At 39.8% G+C, this 20,454-nt stretch overlaps 2 protein-coding genes across 3 annotated transcripts in view; both read left to right on the forward strand.

Moving 5' to 3' along the window:
- Window positions 1–20,454, forward strand: part of LOC118825974 (E3 ubiquitin-protein ligase TRIM39-like) — a 424,414-nt gene that overhangs the window by 149,302 nt on the left and 254,658 nt on the right. The gene's annotated exons all lie outside the window — the stretch shown is intronic.
- Window positions 7,052–19,802, forward strand: LOC118825928 (macrophage mannose receptor 1-like). The gene is made up of 6 exons (XM_036596791.1): window positions 7,052–7,099; window positions 9,983–10,021; window positions 18,825–19,039; window positions 19,183–19,342; window positions 19,602–19,714; window positions 19,785–19,802. The coding sequence occupies exons 2-6, from the start codon at window positions 9,985–9,987 to the stop codon at window positions 19,800–19,802; spliced, it is 543 nt and encodes a 180-aa protein (XP_036452684.1). The 5' UTR covers window positions 7,052–7,099; window positions 9,983–9,984.

Genomic DNA, 20,454 nt, shown 5'->3' on the forward strand with positions numbered 1-20,454 from the left:
AGTGCAGGTTGTAGACTAGCCAGCCTGAAAACAATGTGGCACATTTAAGGAGTGCCAACACAACATACGACAAAGCAGACCCTGGACCGTTCAGTAGCTGAAGTGTTATCTCAAGCAAGACTGGAAAAAAAAAATCTACTTTCACAACTACAACAATTAGAATTCTCAGTTTCCAAGCAACTGAACTACTGAACATAGTTAGAAGGAAAGGTGATGTAACACAGTGGTAAACAGTCCCTTGTCTCAACTGTTTTGAATCATGTTTACATTTACATTTACACTATTTAGCAGATGCTCTTATCCAGAGCGACTTACAAAAAGTGCTTTGTCTATCCAGAGAAAGTATCTTCGCTAGTTATCAATAGGTTAGAGAGAAAGCCAGTCCTGAGCTCAGATACTGCTAGAATCAGAAAATCATTGACACTTAGTGAAATTCAGTGCTCATTTAAGTGCTGTATAAACAGGTGTGTCTTCAGTCTGCGTTTGAAGACAGCGAGAGACTCTGCTGTACGGACAGCCAGTGGGAGTTCGTTCCACCACCTGGGTGCCAGTACAGAGAACAGTCTTGATGCTTGCCTTCCACACATCTTGAAGGATGGCGGGTCAAGCCGAGCTGTACTCGAAGCTCGAAGGGCTCGTGGTACAGTTCAAGATTAGACCATTGCCATCAAGTAGGGAGGGGCTGGTCCATTTTTGGCTTAGTAGGCAAGCATAAGGGTTTTAAATCTGATGCGTGCAGCTACAGCAAGCCAGTGAAGGGAGCGCAGCAGTGGGGTGACGTGGCTGAACTTTGGGAGATTGAAGATGAGTCGTGCTGCTGCATTCTGGATGAGTTGCAGAGGCCTGATGGCCTGCATTGGAAGACCAGCCAAGAGCGAGTTGCAGTAGTCAAGCCTTGAGATGACAAGAGACTGCACTAGCACCTGGGTTGCCTCTCGAGAGAGAAAGGGTCGGATCCTCCAGATGTTGAACAGGAGAAATCTGCATGACCGAGTTAGGTTCGCAATGTGAGTCGAGAACGATAACTGGCCATCCAGAACCACACCAAGACTTCTTGCCTCTACAGACCGGACAATCAGAGAGTTCTCGAATGAGATGGCAAGATCATGATGAGGACCTGTAGCTGCAGGGATGAATAGCAGCTCAGTCTTGCTAGGATTGAGCTTCAGGTGGTGAGCTGCCATCCATGAAGAGATGTCAGACAGACATGATGAGATCCGACTGGAAACCTGGGTGTCAGAGGGTGAGAAAGAAACCATTAGTTGAGTGTCATCAGCATAACAGTGATAAGAGAAGCTATGAGATGATATTACATTGCCAAGAGAGCTAGTGTAAAGAGAAAAGAGAAGAGGACCTAGCACCAAGCCTTGGGGGACACCAGTGGAGGGCCTGCATGGAGAGGATGTGGACCCTCTCCATGTTACCTGATAAGAGCGATCCTCCAGATAGGACTTGAACCACTTCCATGCAGAGCCAGTGATTCCAAGGTTGGTGAGGACGTCCAGAAGCATTGTGTGGTTGACCGTGTCAAAAGCTGCTGAGAGGTCAAGAAGAATCAGGACAGATGACAGACTGGCTGATCTTGCTGACTGGAGCTGGAGTAGTTTCTGTTGAGTGCGCTGGTTTGAAGCCAGACTGGTTGGGGTCCTGGAGCTGGTTCTGTGTGAGAAAGAGAGACAGTTGATTATATACTGCACGTTCAAGAATTTATGAAACTAAAGAAAGGAGTGATACCGATCTGTAGTTGTTGACATCAGAGCTGTCAAGCGTGGGCTTCTTCAGGATGGGACGTACTTTTGCAGTCTTCAAAGTTGATGGAACTTCACCTGATGACAAGGACTTGTTAATGAGAAAAGTGATGAAGGGCAGTAGATCCTTGGAGATTGACTGGAACAATGCGGATGGAATGGGATCCAGTGGGCAGGTGGCTGGGTTACTGGATTTGATCAGTTGAAGGACAGCATCTGTGGAAAGAGAAGAAAAACAGTTTAAGGGATTGAGAACGAGAGAAGGAGGTCTAGTGAAAGGAGTGGGGACAGAGGGAAAAGACTGGCGGATTCTATCAACCTTCTCCTCAAAGAAGGTGACAAAATCCTCAGGAGTGAGAGAAGAGGGTGGAGGGGGAGGAGGAGGGTTGAGGAGAGAGGAGAAAATGCTGAAGAGCTTGCGTGGATCAGACGCTAATGCTTCCAGTTTCCCTCTGTAGAAAGATGACTTTGCAGCAGTAACTTCGAGTGAGAACTTGGAAAGGAGAGATTGGATGTTGCAGGCATCAAATTTATAATAACAGTCAAATTTATAATAACAGTAACATTTTTTTAGATTTTTCCAATTTTGTACAGCAGGGCCCTTTGTCCTAGTTAGTACTGGGTTTTGAAATTTCATTAAGGCTAGTCAAGGCCTGGGTTCAAACTGCAGAGACATGCTTGTCATAAGAAATACAAGAAGGAACTTTGATATGGTTACTCCATTGTTGCGGCTTAACATGGACAAAGAAGGAGGGAAATTAAAGCATCCCAAATTCAAGACTAAAGCTTGTTCAAGAATTAAATATTGTAGATTGGTTACAGAGAGCACGCTCATGGAGGGATGCCAGCATTTTGTTTGGTGCAGGTTTGGCTGAATCCTGCTGGGTGTGGCACAGCAATATCATCAGGTTCCACCAGGTGGCAGCACACTGGACAGATGAAATGGGACGTCTTTTGCAAGTGACACAAACACTTGGCAAAGTAACTAAGAAGATTCTTAGTAACACTTTATGATACTGCTTTGTAATTAAAAGGGTAACCATTCAGGAACTTAGCGGGGATGAATTAATAGTGCTGCAGTAACACTTCACTACTATTAACTAGCATTGAGTACTAGTTTATTACTCAGTAGGTAATGGTGAACTAATGATTAGGGAAGTTCACTTTTAACTAAACAGTATCTACTGAGTCATATAATTCGCCTAGAAAACTATTTAGTAACTATGGTTTCTTAGAATAACTGCTTACAATTTACTGATCGTTAAACATTCATTGCTGAGTCTTACACGGCTTGTGGTGAACTACTAACTGATGTAGTGTATTCCAACACTTCTAAAAGTATTGAAATACGCTACACAGTGTGCAGTCTCTAAAATACGAAGAATTATGTCCTTTATTATTATTATTATTATACATAATGGGTTTATTTTGATCATCAACCTTAAAAGGCTAATGCACATCTTCATATTTGGCTAGTGACTCATCAGCTTACAAATGTGCTAACTGCTAAAATACTACTTACTTCTTCTTATTTCTAGACACATTATACACATACAGGAGAAGTTAAAAACATACGTTACTTTTAATGTAAATCAATGGAACCAGATATTTTTCCAAGTTTTTGGTTCATCCATCATGGATTTACATGTCTATGTGTGTGTGTGTGTGTGTGGGTGTGTGTATACATTTGTATACATATACATATTAAAATTTAAAATGTAGCCTATGAAACTATGAAAATTATGTATTTAAGCTAACGAGTTAATTTCATCTAGCATTAGCTTACACAAATATAGCATTCACACTGATAATGATGTTTTTTATTGCTCTCAAAATGAATGGTTTACATCTTGTGGTAAACCTTTTGTATTTACTCTGGCAATGTCCTGTCTTGATCATTACCTTTGACACAGATGGCTATTCTTAATCTGGCTTACTGTTATGTATTTTGGTGTTTCTTACTGTTGGTATTTAACTGGTGCCACTGTGACTCTGGACAGAAGAATGACTCCAAGGGCAGCCTCTGGGACAACAACCCTTCTAGGACCCTCCATTCAATGGCCCCCAAGCTACGGGCTTAAGGAGAGAAACATGAAAGTAGTGTGAATCATGATACTGACCAGGCAGATCAAGTTTGTGTGTAAGATCCTTTACTCTATCAAGAATCTTAAATGGTCCAGTGTACTTGGGCAAAAGTTTTTTACTACCCTCCTCAAACCTGAAGCTCCAAGGTCAACAGCCATACACAGGGGTCTGTCTATTATATTTTATTTTGTTTTATATTTATTGTATTTTATTCACTACATGTAAATGTTTTTAGATACTTGTGCACTGTGAGCTCCTGTAACCAAAACTATATTGCTTGCATGTATAAGTACACCTGGCCAATAAAGCTCGATTCTGATTCTGATGTTGTCTGTCCACCTGGGCTTTGTTCCTCCTCAACACTCACTCAGTGCGCTGATGAGTGCCCCCCAGACAAGCTCGCAACTCTTCTTCCATCTACATCTACTTCATGTACTGCAGGTACATCCAAGATGATAGTCATCTAGCACGAGGGAAGGTTACCCCAACACACACTGGAATGGGGTGACATCAGTAATACATAAAGTGACATAAAGAGACGAGTGTTCAGTCTGTGTTTGAAGACCGTGAGAGACTCTGCTGTTCGGACAGCCAGTGGGAGTTCGTTTCACCACCTGGGTGGCAGTGCAGAGAAAGTCTTGATGTTTGTATTCCATGCATCTTGCAGGATGGGGGATCAAGCCAAGCTGTACTTGAAGCTTGGAGGGCTCAAGGAACAGTTCATGTTTTGACCAGTCCCATTAGGGAGGGAGGGGCTGTTCTAATTTTGGCTTTGTAGGCATCAGGGTTTTAAATCTGATGCGTGCAGCTACAGGAAGCCAATGAAGGGAGCAGTGGAGTGACATGAGTGAATTTACGAAGCCTGAAGACAAGCTGTGCTGCTACATTCTGGATACTGGATAAGTTGCAGGGGCTGATGGCATTAATATGGTTGCAGGGCCTGATGGCATTAGTAGGAAGGCCAGCCAAGAGAGAGTTGCAGTAGTCAAGCCTTGAGATGACAACAGAATGAACGAGCACCTGGGTGGCCTCTCGAGTGAGGAAGAGTTGAATCCTCCACAATTATTGATGAAACAGTGATCATGAAATAAGTATTTTTCTCAAATCTATGTGCACCACAGTTGTTGGCACCTGATCATTTAATTCTTTGTGCAGCCTCCCTTTGCAGAGATCATAGCTCTTAGTCTTTTGCTATAATGCTTAATTGGACATTGAACACAGGCAAAGGTCTGAGACCATCCCTCCATTCAGAATCTCTCCAGATCCTTCAGATTCTGAGGTCCACACTGTGTTCGCTCTTCTTCAGCTCATCCCACAGGTTTACTATGAGGTTTAGGTCAGGGGACTGGGATGACCATGGCAAAGCCTTGGTTCTGTGGTCAGTGAACCATTTTTGTGTTGATTTTAAGGTGTGTTTTGGATCAGTGTCCTTCTAAAAGATCCAACCAAGGCACAGATTAAGCTTTCTGGCTGAGGCAGTCAGGTTTTAATTTAGTATCTGCTGGTACTTGATGGAGTCCATCATACTGTGTATCTGAACAAGTTACCCAGGACCTCACAGCCCAACATCACCACAGATCCACCACCATACTTTACAGTGGGGATGAGGTCCTTTTCTGCATGGCTATATTTGTGTCTAGGCCAAACCCACCTCTGGTGTTTGCCTCCAAAAAGCTCTCCTATGATCTCATCTGACCATAAAACGCAGACCCACTGAAAGTTTCATTAACATTTGCCAAACTGTAGGTGTTGGAGTTTGTTGGTCCTTCTTCTGGGCCTGCAATTCCCCAGCTGTGACCCTTTGAGATTCTTTGACCACTCAAACCATCCTTCTCATTGTTTATGGGGTCAGTATAGATGTATGTCTTCTTCCCAGCAGAGTATTTGGCCACTGTGTCACCCTACATTTTGTCATGTATGTAGTGAGCAAGGAGGCTGGATATATGTGCCAGCAGACTTTAATAACTGAAACAAACTAGCAAAATACAAAGAACAAGGAAACAAACTACAAGGTCTAAACAAAACACGATGTAGGCACACAAACGTGACAATGTGACGAGTAGACCAGACAAACACTGACTGAAACAAAGGGCTTGATATAGGCTAGAACAAATGGGGAACACCTAGGAGAGGGAGGAGACAGAGACTACAGACAGGTGAGGATACTAATAGAGAAGGCAGGGAAAGGGCGGAGCACAAGAACCAAAACAAAAACACAGCACATGGCAAAAGAGCTCATGGCTAAAACACAGGGCAAGAAAACCGAAGAAGACAGGGACAGAGGAGACCGTGACATATGTATACTCCAGTGGAACAGGAAGTCATAGCTGACCAAGTAAGAGCTCATCCCTAAATAAATATTTATTTAATTGTAAGATTTAGGTTTATTCTTTCAATCATTGTGTTTCAAATAAAGGTTAGATTTTTGTTAATATTTTGAATGAAAGATCAAAAGGAAAAAAGCAATAAAGAATGAATTTTACAGCCCATTTTGCTCATGTTTATCAGGGGTGCCAATATTTGTGAAGAGCTCTGTATGAACTGTGAATGTTTCATCACATATCATACCATGCAAAGCAGGTGTCCTTGTGGTCACTATCAACATGCAGGTTAGACAGAGGAACGAACACATCCAGTTCTACTGAATATGTGTTCCTGAAATGCAATACTGAAAGCACACAGCACAGAACAGTTTAGAGGAGGGGGAAGAAGAAAACTGCCCCAGGGTAGTTCTAAGCTCAATCAAACACCTCATTGTGTTACCTGCTCCAATACACCAGCCCTCACTGACCCCCAGGAACTTTGTTCGGACTGTGTTGGGTCACCCAGACGGTGGACTTCAAAGGAGGGGGCATGATTGATGGCCACAGGACGCGCTGCCAACTCAGACCTGGCATCACAGAGAGCTGGTTAAAATATGTTCTGTTTATGTTGTTTATGGTTAAAAGGTGTATGATGAGTTATATGTGTTATTCTGTGTAAAGGAGGAGTTACTGTGTGGATATTTATGTTGGGCGTTGGTCACTGTCAGCAGAATCATGGCTTCACTTGAATTTTCTTTTGACTGCCATTACAATATGCCTCTACTGCACGAGGGTTCATTTGCATAAGTTCAGAGAGTTTTCATGTAAATCATCATCCAAAAAAAGATGCAGAAGCATAAAACAAATAAAGAGTTACAGTGGCTTTAGTTTCCTCGTTAGTCACACAAACACCGGGAGACACAAACACAGACACTGTCAGAGCGACTTTACCAGCAGTAACAGGTAAGAAACAGCTTTAAGACTCTAAACACTGTTACTGAGAGATTTGTTCTTAATTTACAGTTTAGAAGCTGCACTTATAGGGTTGGATTACCAAACAGGGATTAAGCCTAGTCCTGGACTACACAGCGTTCTGAAGGGCGATTCTTCCTTCAAAGGAAAGTTTAGTCCAGTCCAGATTTTTTAATCCCTGTATGGAAAACTAACTCATACCTTCATTATTTTCTTTATTATAATATTATGAGGACATCAGTTGTTTGTAATTCTCAGGGACAGTGATACTAAAAGCAGATCAAACTGTAGACAAGCTCACTTTCAGCTGCAAATTCTGCATCTCTGGATTTACAGTCTTCTACTGTGAACCAGAGCTGTTGGTTTTAACTTACAACCTACTTTGAAAGTATGAAATGAATTTATCCTGATTATTGCTGTATTTATTTTACAAATTTGATGAGACAAACCATCATTAAGCCCAGTGCTGAGGGGTGGTCTGGAGATTTTTAGTGTGTAATGTTTTAATACTGATTTATTTGATATTTTCTCTGAACAAACTTTTTTTTGCTTTTTTGCTTTATGTGGTTTGAATGAGTGTGTGTGTGTGTGTGTGTGTGTGTGTGTGTGTGTGTGTGTGTGTGTGTGTGTGTGTGTGTGAATTGATGTTTTTGTGTGAAACCTAGACTAGTCATATCCAGCAACGTTCTAAGGACTTTTGCTGTTCATGATATCTTCTATATATATTTATCTTTCTATGGCCTCATCACAGCTCATCTCCACCTTCCATTAAGAGTCATTCTTCTCTCAGACTCTGGAGGTTGACCTCTTCCTCCTGTGGGTTCTGTGGTTCTTTCCTCTTGTTGTTTATTCCAGTCTCTATCAGTAGCTGTTATCAGTTTTTGTGTCAGGTATCCGCATCACCTACACTGTTTATTTTCCTGTGAATTTAATCCCAGCTTGTTTATCTCCTCTGCTGTCTGTGTGACAGAGATAAAAATCTATAATCACATGTAATTGTTCCCCATAATCTCGCCTGTATTGGTGCGGGGCAGTTTATGTTGGGACGTCCCCTCCCCCCTTATTCCTCTCTGAAATCTCCTCCTCCCTTTTGTCTCATATAAGGAGGCAGAGAAGAGGAGGAGATTTCAGAGAGGAACAGGTACAATTCCATGTGATTATAGATTTTTATCTCTGTCAGCTTCTGCCTCATGTTTAATCTTTATTAATCCTACATTTTCAGTGCATTAAAAATCACAAGGTTTATATACATAAAAATATGTTCCTGTGTTTGTTATCTGGAATTGTGCTGTATCATACTTTGCTGATGGTCAATTTTAGAGTGAATTGTTTTCATGCATATACTGCTGATATCACACTGCATGATCCACACAGTTTACTAGTTATCAGAATAAAATCCTCACAACAGAAATACAACACAGTGTTTTTTTTGGTTACATCTGCTGGCTTTGAAATCTGTGTAAACCATACATCATTATTCATACATTACTATTAAAATACAGAGCTAAAAATGAATACTTTTTAAAGTCACAGTCTCACAGTGCTTTTGTATGCTGTTAACAGCATTTTCCTACTGCTACTATGTACGGTGGCTGAGATGACCCAACAAATTCAAATAAAAAATGAGCTGCAGACTCAGAAAGCAACTTCATCAAAATGACGACACCACTGCTACATTATATAAACATGCTGCAAATACATAAAACACATGCAACTTCGGAATCACTGATAAGCCAGTCACAATACAATGGAGGTGTTTCTGAAGGACACTCAGAGAGAAACGAGCCATTCAGACTTTTAAATTCTATGCAGCAAAAACATTCACTGGTAGAAGTAAGTTAACTTTTATTTGAGCAGATCACCGACATCACTGTATCTTAATAGGAATTAGCTGTAAAAGGTAACTGTAAATGGTAAACTAGTAACACCAGAGAACTCCCACAGCAAAGCTACGACATGTCAGACAGCAAACTAGCCAGCCAGGTTAACCATGAACTGGGGATCTGAGTGTCTGTGGTCTGATCTACTTCTGTCAGTGATTTCCCATCATAGATATCGCATCAACTTTGAGTCTTCCAGATACATTTCCGTTGTGTTGTGACTGGCTTTGCAGTATTTCTGAAGTTGCATGGTTTTTCTTTATTTGCAGTGAGTTTGTAAAATGTAGCTTTGATGTTGTCATGCTGATTAAAGTGTTTTCTGCATTTGCAGCATGTTTGTGAGTTTGCAACATGTGTTTAATTGTACTATGAATAGTGTCTTGTTGGCCACTGGGCAAGGCAAGTTTATTTATTTCGCACCTTTCATACACTCATATCATTCAACATGCTTTACAAATGAGAAAATACAGTCATTTAAAAAGTAAAGGAGAATACAAATAAAAAAAATAATTAAAACAACAGATTTAAAAAAGAAAATTATTTCAATTAAAAATCAAATTAGAATTTAATTAAAAATTCTAATTTGATTTTATTAATTAAAAAAATTGAAAAAAATTTACTACATAATTTTTTACTACTAATAATACTAATTTACTACAGAGGAACACATTCACATACATTTAGTAAATACAATTCATGTATTTCACTTGAAACTAAAATAAAAGTTTTATATCTGCTCTTTTTAATAAAATGAAAAAGTGTGTGTGATTGTTGATTTTTCCATTCAGAATTTCAAAATATAAATGCATCACCTTTTTTTACTTAAGAGCTCTTAATCTGGAGCCTTTCTATTCTTCTCAGATCCCTGATTGGGGCTTTAAGTGGATCATGTTACTGTAACTAAATGTCACTTCAACAGCCTGATCTAAAGTGCTGGTAGTAAAGACTGTTGAGGTGTTTAATGTGTGGATTGTGTCTCTCTTGTTCTCCACAGTCATGAGTTCAGCTCTGTATCTGATCCTGCTTTTCTCAGGTCAGTGTAGCTTCATGATCATCTGTAAAACTCTCTGCTGCTTCATTACTGTACTGTCATGCTGATGAGAGCTTTCATCTCTACAGCTCTGTGGACTCTCTCCTTCTGTGGGACTTGTCAGTTTCATGTGGTGAATGTAAATAAGAACTGGACCGATGCTCAGAAACACTGCAGAGAGAAATTCACTGACCTGGCCACCATTAAGAGTCAAGAGGAAATGAATGCTGTAATAGCTGTCGTCAGTGGGACAGAGGGCCTCTTCTGGATAGGACTGAGCCAGAATGTTGAGCAGAAAAGTATTGTAAGCAATTGTGTAAATTTACAGCAGGATGCTGTAAATTTTGGAAAAGCTCTTTTTAATCATTTAAATTCTCTTTAATAATTTGAAGATTCAAGTCAGCAATCACTAAACCTTCGTAGACAGTTCGGTTAACAAATGCTTACAGAGTGTTGGTAAAAGAAGAGGTGATGCAATACAGTGGTAAACATGCCCCCCCGTACCAACTCTTTTGAAATGTGTTGCTGGCATCAAATTCAAAATATGCATATCGCTGTTGTCGGAACAAAACAACTTTACTTCTAATGTAAGTCAATAGAACTAGAGGTTTTTCCAAGTAATTTTGGGCTGTTTCTTTTGGTCCATTTGTCATGAAATTTACACATAATGTAAAGAGTAACAGGCATTTTCAAATTATGTCAAAAACTGAAAAATGGAGATACAAGGTTTTGTTCCGACAGCAACAATATATTTTTTAAGAAACAGTAAAATTTCAACATATGTTTTCTGAAATATAGGGTTTAAATGATTTGTATATCATTGCATTCTGTTTTTATTTATATTTTGTGCAGCTTCCCAACTTTTTGGAAACAGGGTTGTACAATGTACCTATAAACTTTTTAACCTGTTAGCTTAGTCCACAGTGAAATAGTGAAATAAGCTACTTTTGCTCCCCTAACATTATTATTTAATATCTTCACAGAAAATTCTGAAAGTTTACTCTTCGCTCCTCTTTTCTATGCAGGCAAAAACACAGAACAAACCAGTTAGTCTGTCTTCACAAGAAAGAGTCCATATAGAATAAACTCAGAGAAATAAATGCCAGAACAACCTTACCCAAAACTAACATGCGGAACATTGTTTTGAACAAATTACAATTTTAATTCAATTGTCTCTGCTTCTGCCTGGTGCCAGGCCCAACAGATGCAGCTTCAGGCTCAGCAGCCCTGTCCCCTCATTCCCACACCTCTGCCAAACCGGCAGAGCTCTGAAGTGAAGATGGTGAGCAGCACTGTGTTTAATGACTGTGTCGTTTTTTATTATTTTTACCATTATTATTTTTTTCATTATCTGTATCAAACCCCATCATATAATATCGTTTCCCCTTAAAATCCTCATGTGGCAGTGATGTTGATTTTAACTGGTGTGATAATGAGCACTGAGAGGTCAGTGTTTAAACAGTTGACTGATCAGATGTTAATGTGTTTCTAGAGCTGGATCTGGTCTGATGGTAGTAACTCCTCATACACATACTGGAATGATAAAGAGCCAAGCCATGGTGTAGATGAAAATTGTGTGCAATTATGGCATAAACCTGATTACAGATGGAATGATGCACGCTGCTGCTGGCCAAATCCATTTATCTGCTATAAAGGTGAATAATATAAGTTGATGAAATGCAGTACATCTGTTACAGATTCAGTTCTATCTATCTATCTATCTATCTATCTATCTATCTATCTATCTATCAGTCTATCAACTACCTTTATTTTCACTCAGAATGATACTCATTTACAATGTAGCTAATTATGCATGTTCACCAGAAACCTTGTAAGACTCAGCTGTTGAGTAATTACTGTTGAAGTGATCAGTAATTTATGAGTAGTTACTCTAGGAAACCATAGTTATTAAGTAGTTTTCTTGGAAATGTATACAACTCAGCAGTTACTGTTTAGTTAATAGTGAACTACCCTCATCATTAATTCACGATTACCTACTGAGTAATTAACTAGAAGTCCTTGTTCATAGTAGTTAGTGAAGTGTTAATGCAGCACTACTCATTCATCCCTGCGTAGTTCCTGAACAGTTACAGATTAACTAAAAGCAGGATTGTAAAGTGTTGCTGTTAAAAGTGTTAATGTTTAAATCTTTGTTCTGACCCTTCTGCAGAGCTTCCGCTCATCCTGATTAAAGAGGAGAAGACGTGGAGAGAAGCTCTGAGATACTGCAGAGTGAATCATGTGGATCTGGTCTCTGCTTACACTGAGGAAATTCAGAACTGGGTGGAAACAGCTGTTTTTTATGCCTCCACTGCTAATGTGTGGATGGGTCTGCGTCACACCTGCACCCTGAGCTTCTGGTTCTGGGTGAGCGGAGAGTCGATGTGCTACCAGAACTGGGCTCCGGGGAACGGGACAGGGGTGGAAGACTGCAGTGGAGGAGAAAGAACAGGAGCAGTGCAGTCTGGAAGTAAGAAGTGGGTCAGTCTGCCACAGAATCAGGAGCTCAACTTCATCTGTGCCACCAAGGGTAAAAGAGTTATGTATTTGTCAATGGTTAAAAATTGACAGTAAAACAATACTGACTCATGTTCTTTGCTTCCTTTGTAGACTTCTAGAAGAGGATGTAGGCTGTTCGACTGGATCCTCATCGTTCATCATTATACTGAATTATAAAAAAGCTTCAGTTCAGCTCCTGAAGGCCTAACCAATGGGAGAGCTCTCTGTTTTAAGATTTTAACTCTTTTGTTTCCAACTACTGTAAAACCTAACAATAAAATATGAATATTACAATATTTGCAGAGTTTACCTACAAGAAGTATAATTTAAAGCTGAAAATTTAAAGCTGAAAAATTAAACTTCGGTTATTCATGTTGGGCATTAATTCCCTCTCATATGTATCTGATTTATGGTTTCACATTTGTTTAAAATACAAATATTTGCAAATAGCCAAAATACAGCAAAAGGTTTCCAATCTACAAAGATGCTTTCCCTTCCACAATGTTTATTCCATATAACTCTGATCTACTTTATAACCACTGTATGTGATAATTGTCACATTGTCAAAATGTCAGCTAAAAGAAATATTCTCCCATCATTTCTGTGATGTTTTACAACATGTTTAAGATTCAAACATTGTCTTTACTTATAGGCTGTATTTAAAGTAAAAGAATAGGAGGAATATATATTTAAACTATAATATGTTTCATTAACCTGGGGTAAGTATTTAGGGAAGATCCTGTCCACATTTTCAGTGATATTTTGTTCAGCTGGTTTGATATATCATTTATATTTTATATACAGATTGTAGGTTACTCATCTTTTACTGTGATTTTTCAAATAGATAAATAAACTGTGATGTAGATTCTGAGTCTGATTTAAGGTTTTTTGTGAATGTTCTTTTCACATCTGACAAAAGATTTAAGTTCTCATACTGTTCACATTGTATGTATATTCAGTACATGATACCCGGTTACAAGGATTTTCACGCAGACTTGTGTTCATTTTAATCTTCAGTTCCGATGGTTTTATTTCCTGTCATTTAAAATACTGCAATATTTTTAAGTAAATTCCATACAACGTTTAACAATCTAAGTCCACATGAAGCTATTTTGTGCAAATTTTGCTCGTATCTTTATGCCTGTGTGGGCTGTTGTTTTCTAACAGCTATTTTATACCTGACATTTATACCTGAACTATTCTCACATACAGTGTTGAAGTGTGTTGCATTTTACACCAGTATTAAAATGAGAGCCTGCTGATTGATTTATGTCTATGTATTTATGACTAAGGTTCACAGCATGCAAATACTTTTACCATCAGACTAGACAAGGCCACATTAACTGTTACGAAGCTACATGCATTTATTTTAATCTTACAGTCTATCCATGATGTAAGTTTTAATGATGCAGATGCTACAGCTACTTCACTGGATGAGTCACTTTGAAGATCTAAGGTGATAACAACTGAGAAATGCTAAATCAGTGGTCACCAACTCTGGTTCTGGAGATCCACTGTCCTGTAAAGTCTAGCGCAGCGGTCGGCAAAAGGCAGCACCGGAGCCACATGCGGCTCTTTTACTGGCCCCTTATGGCTCCACAAGAGAATTAGATTTTTCGGTAAAAATAAAATAATCACCACTGTAGTGTCTGTCAGTAAGATCATCTTAAATAAGACATGAATGCCCTGAACCATTAAAGAGCAACATTTGAACAATATTTTTTTTCCTCTGGGTGCAGTCTGAAACTTTAAATGGGAATTAGATATCTTCGTATTTCAGTAATTGCATTTTTAAATCAGAATTTTTGCATCATGTAGTGGATTTTTTCAATGTCAGTGGCATGTTATGTTTGGCTTACTTTAGCTTGATATCATATGCTAGCTGATAACCTAGCAGATAGCACACGGTGATGATTCAATGACATAAAGATCTGTATAGTCATTTGTAAATTGCCATTTCTGTTTTGAGGCGGTACTACCTTAAAAAACAGGCTCTTTAGAGAGAAATACATCATATAAGATGTAAGAAAGTAACATATAGTGTCTGAATTAAGACACAGTGTTTATGTTGGAGCAGAGACAACAATACAGCATTTGAATGTGTTTTGCATATGATGTGTTCTGCATGTGATCAATTTTGCGCCTGAGCAGGAGATGTTCAAAAGGCATAGGGGGAAGAAGGGACTGGAACTGAAACCCATTGGCCTAGATCAGTGTGTCTGAATGAGGAATGAAGTACATATATCAATTTAAATTCTCTCTCATGAATCATGAAGCACCTCTAACAGGGACAAGCCTTCAACCAAAAGGTCCTGGGTGGTTGGTTTCACTGTTCCTCCAGCTGTTACATAAACCATGCACAGAACGGTTCTAGTTATGCAATATTCTTGTGCTATCTAACATGCACTGCATGTTTACATCAGCCCATGGATTTCCAGGGATATTCAAGTCAGGTAATTGTGAGGGTCATTGCAAAAACTTCCGTTTGGGTTTCTTGAAGTAGTTTATGGTGGACTTTGAGATATAGCTTGGATCTTTGGGGCAGTCGTGGGCGGGAGGTTAGGGAACCAGCCTTGAAACCAGAAGGTGGACTGAAGCTCCTTCGAGTAAGGCACCTAACCCCCAACTGCTGCCCGGGCACTGTGGATAGGGCTGCCCACCACTCTGGGTAAGTGTGCTCACTGCCCACTAACAAGTTTTAAAGTTATAAATTAAGTTATAAATTATTAATAAGGCTAATAACTGAACAAAAGAACAACAAGTACTTTGAAACACCCCCGATAGCTACTGCTCATTGGTCTGGGCCTTTTCAGTGTTGCGCCATTGTCGTGGACCAGTCACAAAGCTCGATCATATGTCCCGTGCTATGCTAACCCCTAAATCTGGAATGCCAGTCTGGAAGACAGATGTCAAACAAACAGAAAAAAAGTGAAAGGGGCTATACAGTACAGCTATAAAGTCAGCAAGATACATGGGAAGCAAAACAAGGCTATGAACGTGACCATGCCCCTTAACCTTGGAAACATCCTGCTGCATCCTGGTCAGTAGTTGGGTCTCCACAGCCAGAGCTGGAAAATTCAGGTCCAGAAAGTAAAAATCCTTCCCAGGATTTTGTTCCAACGGCCTGGCTTCTCTAGTTAGATCAAACCACCAGCAGAGCTACCAAGGCAGTTGGAGCAAAATCCTGGGAAGGATTTTTACTTTCTGGACCTGAATTTTCCACCTCTGGCTGTGGAGAGCCAACTACTGACCAGGATGCAGCAGGATGTCTTTGCATGTTCTCTTCCTCAGGTTCGAATATACACTGATCAGACATAATATTATGACCACCTCCTTGTTTCTACGCTCATTGTCTATTTTATCAGCTCCACATACTATATAGGTGCACTTTGTAGTTCTACAATTACAGACTGTAGTCCATCTGTTTCTCTGCATACTTTGTTAGCCCCCTTTTACCCTGTTCTTCAGTGGTCCGGACCCCCATGGACCCTCACAGACATGGTGGAGGTGTGTTAGTGTGTGTTGCGCTGGTCTGAGTGGATCAGACACAGCAGCGCTGCTGGAGTTTTTAAACACCACAGTGTCACTGCTGGACTGAGAACAGTCCACCAACCAAAAATATCCAGCCAACAGCGTCCTGTGGGCAGCGTCCTGTGACCACTGATGAAGGACTAGAGAATGACCAACACAAACTGTGCAGCAGCAGATGAGCTATCGTCTCTGACTTTACATCTACAAGGTGGACTGACAAGGTAGGAGTGTCTAATAGAGTGGACAGTGAGTGGACAGTGTTTTCAGGAATTTTACAAAAGGGATACATTTTTATTGCTTGAAAATTATGCTAGAAATTGCCTTTTATTATGTGTATGAGTCTGGTCTGTGTCGGGAAGCAGTGTTCATTTGCATTTGTTTTCGGGAACGTCATGCAAATGAACATCACAATGGAAGCATAACAACAAACACAGTTGTGATCTATTATCATACACTACATAGACTAACACAGGAGACAAAGAGACCAAGAGAGCTTCCTCTTAAGCCGTAACAGGTAAGAAAAACCTTTAAGATGCTGTAAGCTGAGTAGTTAATCTTACGTTATTGTTAATTATACATTATAATAAATTAATACATAATACTGCATCATATATTTTGTAAACTGTAACATTAAATAGCCTTAAACATTATTCATTATTATTAAATTATAGTCTTAGGCATGATACAGAAATCATAAAACTTTTAGTTTAACTGCGTTTATAAAACAGCAGTCAACATAAAATATGACAAAAAAACACAATTTTTCAGAAAATCAAGTAAGTTATTGTTAATAATAATTGCCATATACAAACACTCCGCCTTGAAATGTAGTTCCTTTAGCATGTGGTTTTATTGCCAACCAACCATGGACCGCTGAATGAGGAGAAGTCCCCCATCACTGTATATTAAGGTCATTTCATGAACCTTTCAACTTTTTTGTCGTATAAGAATGAACATATGATAACACATAGCACTGCTTAATGCAGAAACCTTCGCTTCATAAGTACTTTTTGGTCACCAAATTACCACCAAGAGTCTTATTTAGCACCAAGCTTACAGTGCCCTTCATCCCAAGCTGGGGCTGAATCTCAAACAGCTCTCTGCTCCCTACATAGTGAAATTGTAAGATTTTCTAAACTGCACTGTTCTTTTTGGCACAAAAAAGGGTTTTGCTACAGTTACGATATCAAGCTTGTAACAATAGAAGAACCCTTTTTGGTGCTATATAGAACCCTACTCAAAAAGGTTCTGCAAAGAGCCATCTACAGCACAATATCTATCAGTCTGAAGAACCCTTTTATGATGCAAAGAACCCTTTAATCATGCAAAGGGTTCTTTGAGTGTTCATGGTTCTATATAAAACATCTTTCTTTACTAAAGAAAGAGTGTGGAGAAAACATGGCCTTCACCCCATTGATTTCTTGTGACTAATAAAGGAAAAAGTCTCATGTAAAATGCCTTTATAGTTTCACATTTGCTTGACTGTGAATTTGATATTTACTTGTTTAGCTGCTCTGCTGTCTGCTGAGTTTAATATCTGCATGACTTTCCAGCCATTGATACATCAGCCTTTTATAACAGTAATATTTACATGAAATTATTACATTTATTTTATGCTGTAGCTTCTCTATTTCTCTTATATCCATGGTTGTGGCTATGAATGTTACCATGCTGGACCCCAGCCCTCAGTTTCCCACCCCTGTCTCACTTTTGTTTGTCTGTGAATTTGGCCTTTGCTTATTGATCTACTCAGCTGCTTGCTGGGTTTAATATCCCCATTGTTACACCAGCTGTTTATATGAACACTTACACTCACTGAGCCCTTTATAAGGTGCACCTACCTTGTTTCTACGCTCATTGTCCATTTTATCAGCTCCTTTTATCATATAGGTGCACTTTATAGTTCTACAGTTACAAATTATAGACCAACTGTCTCTTTACATACTTTGATATCCCACCTCTAACCCATTCATCAATGGTCTGGACCCCCACAGGACCACCACAGAGCAGGTACTATTTGGGTGGTGGATCATTCTCAGCACTGCAGTAACACACGTGGTGGTGGTGTGTTAGTGTGTGTTGTGCTGGTCTGAGTGGATCAGACACAGCAGTGCTGCTGGAGTTTTTAAACACTGTGTCCACTCACTGTCCACTCTATTAGACACTCCTACCTTGTCAGTCCACCTTGTTGATGTAAAGTCAGAGACGATAGCTCATCTGCTGCTGCACAGTTTGTGCTAGTCATCCTCTAGTCCTTCATCAGTGGTCACAGGATGCTGCCCACAGGACGCTGTTGGCTGGATATGTTTGGTTGGTGGACTATTCTCAGTCCAGCAGTGACACCGAGAGGTTTAAAAACTCCAGCAGCGCTGCTGTGTCTGATCCCCTCGTACCAGCACAACACACACTAACACACCTCCACCACGTCAGTGTTACTGCAGTGCTGAGAATGATCCACCACCCAAATAGTATGTGCTCTGGATGGTCCTGTGGGGGTCCTGCTCTATTTTTCTTACATCCGTGGTTATGGCTTTAAATGGTACGTTTGCCTTAACTGACTATCACAATTTGAACAGCATGATCTGATGTGCTGGTAGTAAAGACTGTTGAGGTGTTTAATGTGTGAACTGTGTCTCTCTTGTTCTCCACAGTCATGAGTTCAGCTCTGTATCTGATCCTGCTTTTCTCAGGTCAGTGTAGCTTCATGATCATCTGTAAAACTCTCTGCTGCTTCATTACTGTACTGTCATGCTGATGAGAGCTTTCATCTCTACAGCTCTGTGGACTCTCTCCTTCTGTGGGACTCGTCAGTTTCATGTGGTGAAAGTAAATAAGACCTGGGATGAAGCTCAGAAACACTGCAGAGAGAATTTCACTGACCTGGCCACCATTGAGAGCCAAGAGGAAATGAACGCTCTGACTGCTGTTCTCAACGGGACAAAAGGTTATTTCTGGATAGGACTGAGACAGAAAGTTCAACAGAACAACATTGTAAGCAGCTGTGTATAATTAAAGGAAATTCATAAGGGCTAATCACTAAAATCTTTGTGTGACTGATTTTATCTGATGTGATAATGAGCTCTGAGAGGTCAGTGTTTAAACAGTTTACTGATCAGGTATTAATGTGTTTCTAGAGCTGGATCTGGTCAGATGGGAGTAACTCCTCGTACAGATACTGGGACGCTGGAGAGCCAAACAACAATGGGAGTGATAACTGTGGGATATTATGTCCCAGTGCATACAGATGGAATGATCTCCACTGCAATTACTTAGATCCATTTGTCTGCTATAAACGTGAGTTCATGATGAAATGCAGTACAGTATCTCTTACAGGTCCAGTTCATTCACCACGCTCATTTGCATTGGGTCAGGGTTTAGTTCTGAATAGTGACTTTATGTAGAACTTACAGAGGAAATCCTTTTACATGGAATCAGTTAAAGAAACACTTACAGATCAGAATCAACTGCCTGTATAATATTTCAAACCTGAAAAGCACAAAAATAACAACTATTTGACATAATGGTTAAATCTTTTTTCCTCACCCTTCTGCAGAGATTCCACTCATCCTGATTAATCAGACCAAGACGTGGAGAGAAGCTCTGAGATACTGCAGAGAGAATCATGTGGATCTGGTCTCTGTTCACAATGAGGAAATTCAGCACTGGGTGGAGATTATTACTAACAATGCCTCCACTGCTAATGTGTGGATGGGTCTGCGTCACACCTGCGTCTTAGGTATCTGGTTCTGGGTGAGTGGATCGACTGTGTGCTATGAGAACTGGGCTACGGGGAACGGGACAGAAGTGGAAGACTGCAGTGGAGGAGAAAGAACAGGAGCGGTGCAGTCTGGAAGTAAGCAGTGGGTCAGTCTGCCAGAGGATCAGAGACTCAACTTCATCTGCACCATCAAGAGTAAGTCTGAGGATTACATATCTGTAAATATTAATGGAGAAACAAATAATGGATCATGTTGTTTGCATCTTTTTAGAGTTCTAGAAGAAGATGCAGACTGTTCAACTGGATCCGGTCATTCATCAACATGCTTCTTATGAAGTCATGCAAATATGATAATTCAGCTTAATAATACAAATATTCACATTACTAAGAACACTTCTCTTCTTGTCATTGGCAAAAGGTTTTTTGAAACTCATAATATGCAAGTTATATGCAAGTATGTAAATACATACAAAGGTCATTTTTCCTTTTGCACAACAATCCCGTTTATTCAATACACACTTTATGTAGACTTTATAAGCAATATTTGTGATATTTGCTATGAAAATGAGTTTTTGCGTACAAACTGTTCTATGTGCCCTGTGACTTAAGTATCAAACATTATTTTACTTATAGGCTGAATCAAAAGTGAATCAATAGAACAGTGTTGGAGGTTCAAAACACAAACCAA

The sequence above is a fragment of the Colossoma macropomum genome, unplaced genomic scaffold (assembly GCF_904425465.1).
Source record: "Colossoma macropomum unplaced genomic scaffold, Colossoma_macropomum, whole genome shotgun sequence".
Lineage (NCBI taxonomy): Eukaryota > Metazoa > Chordata > Actinopteri > Characiformes > Serrasalmidae > Colossoma > Colossoma macropomum.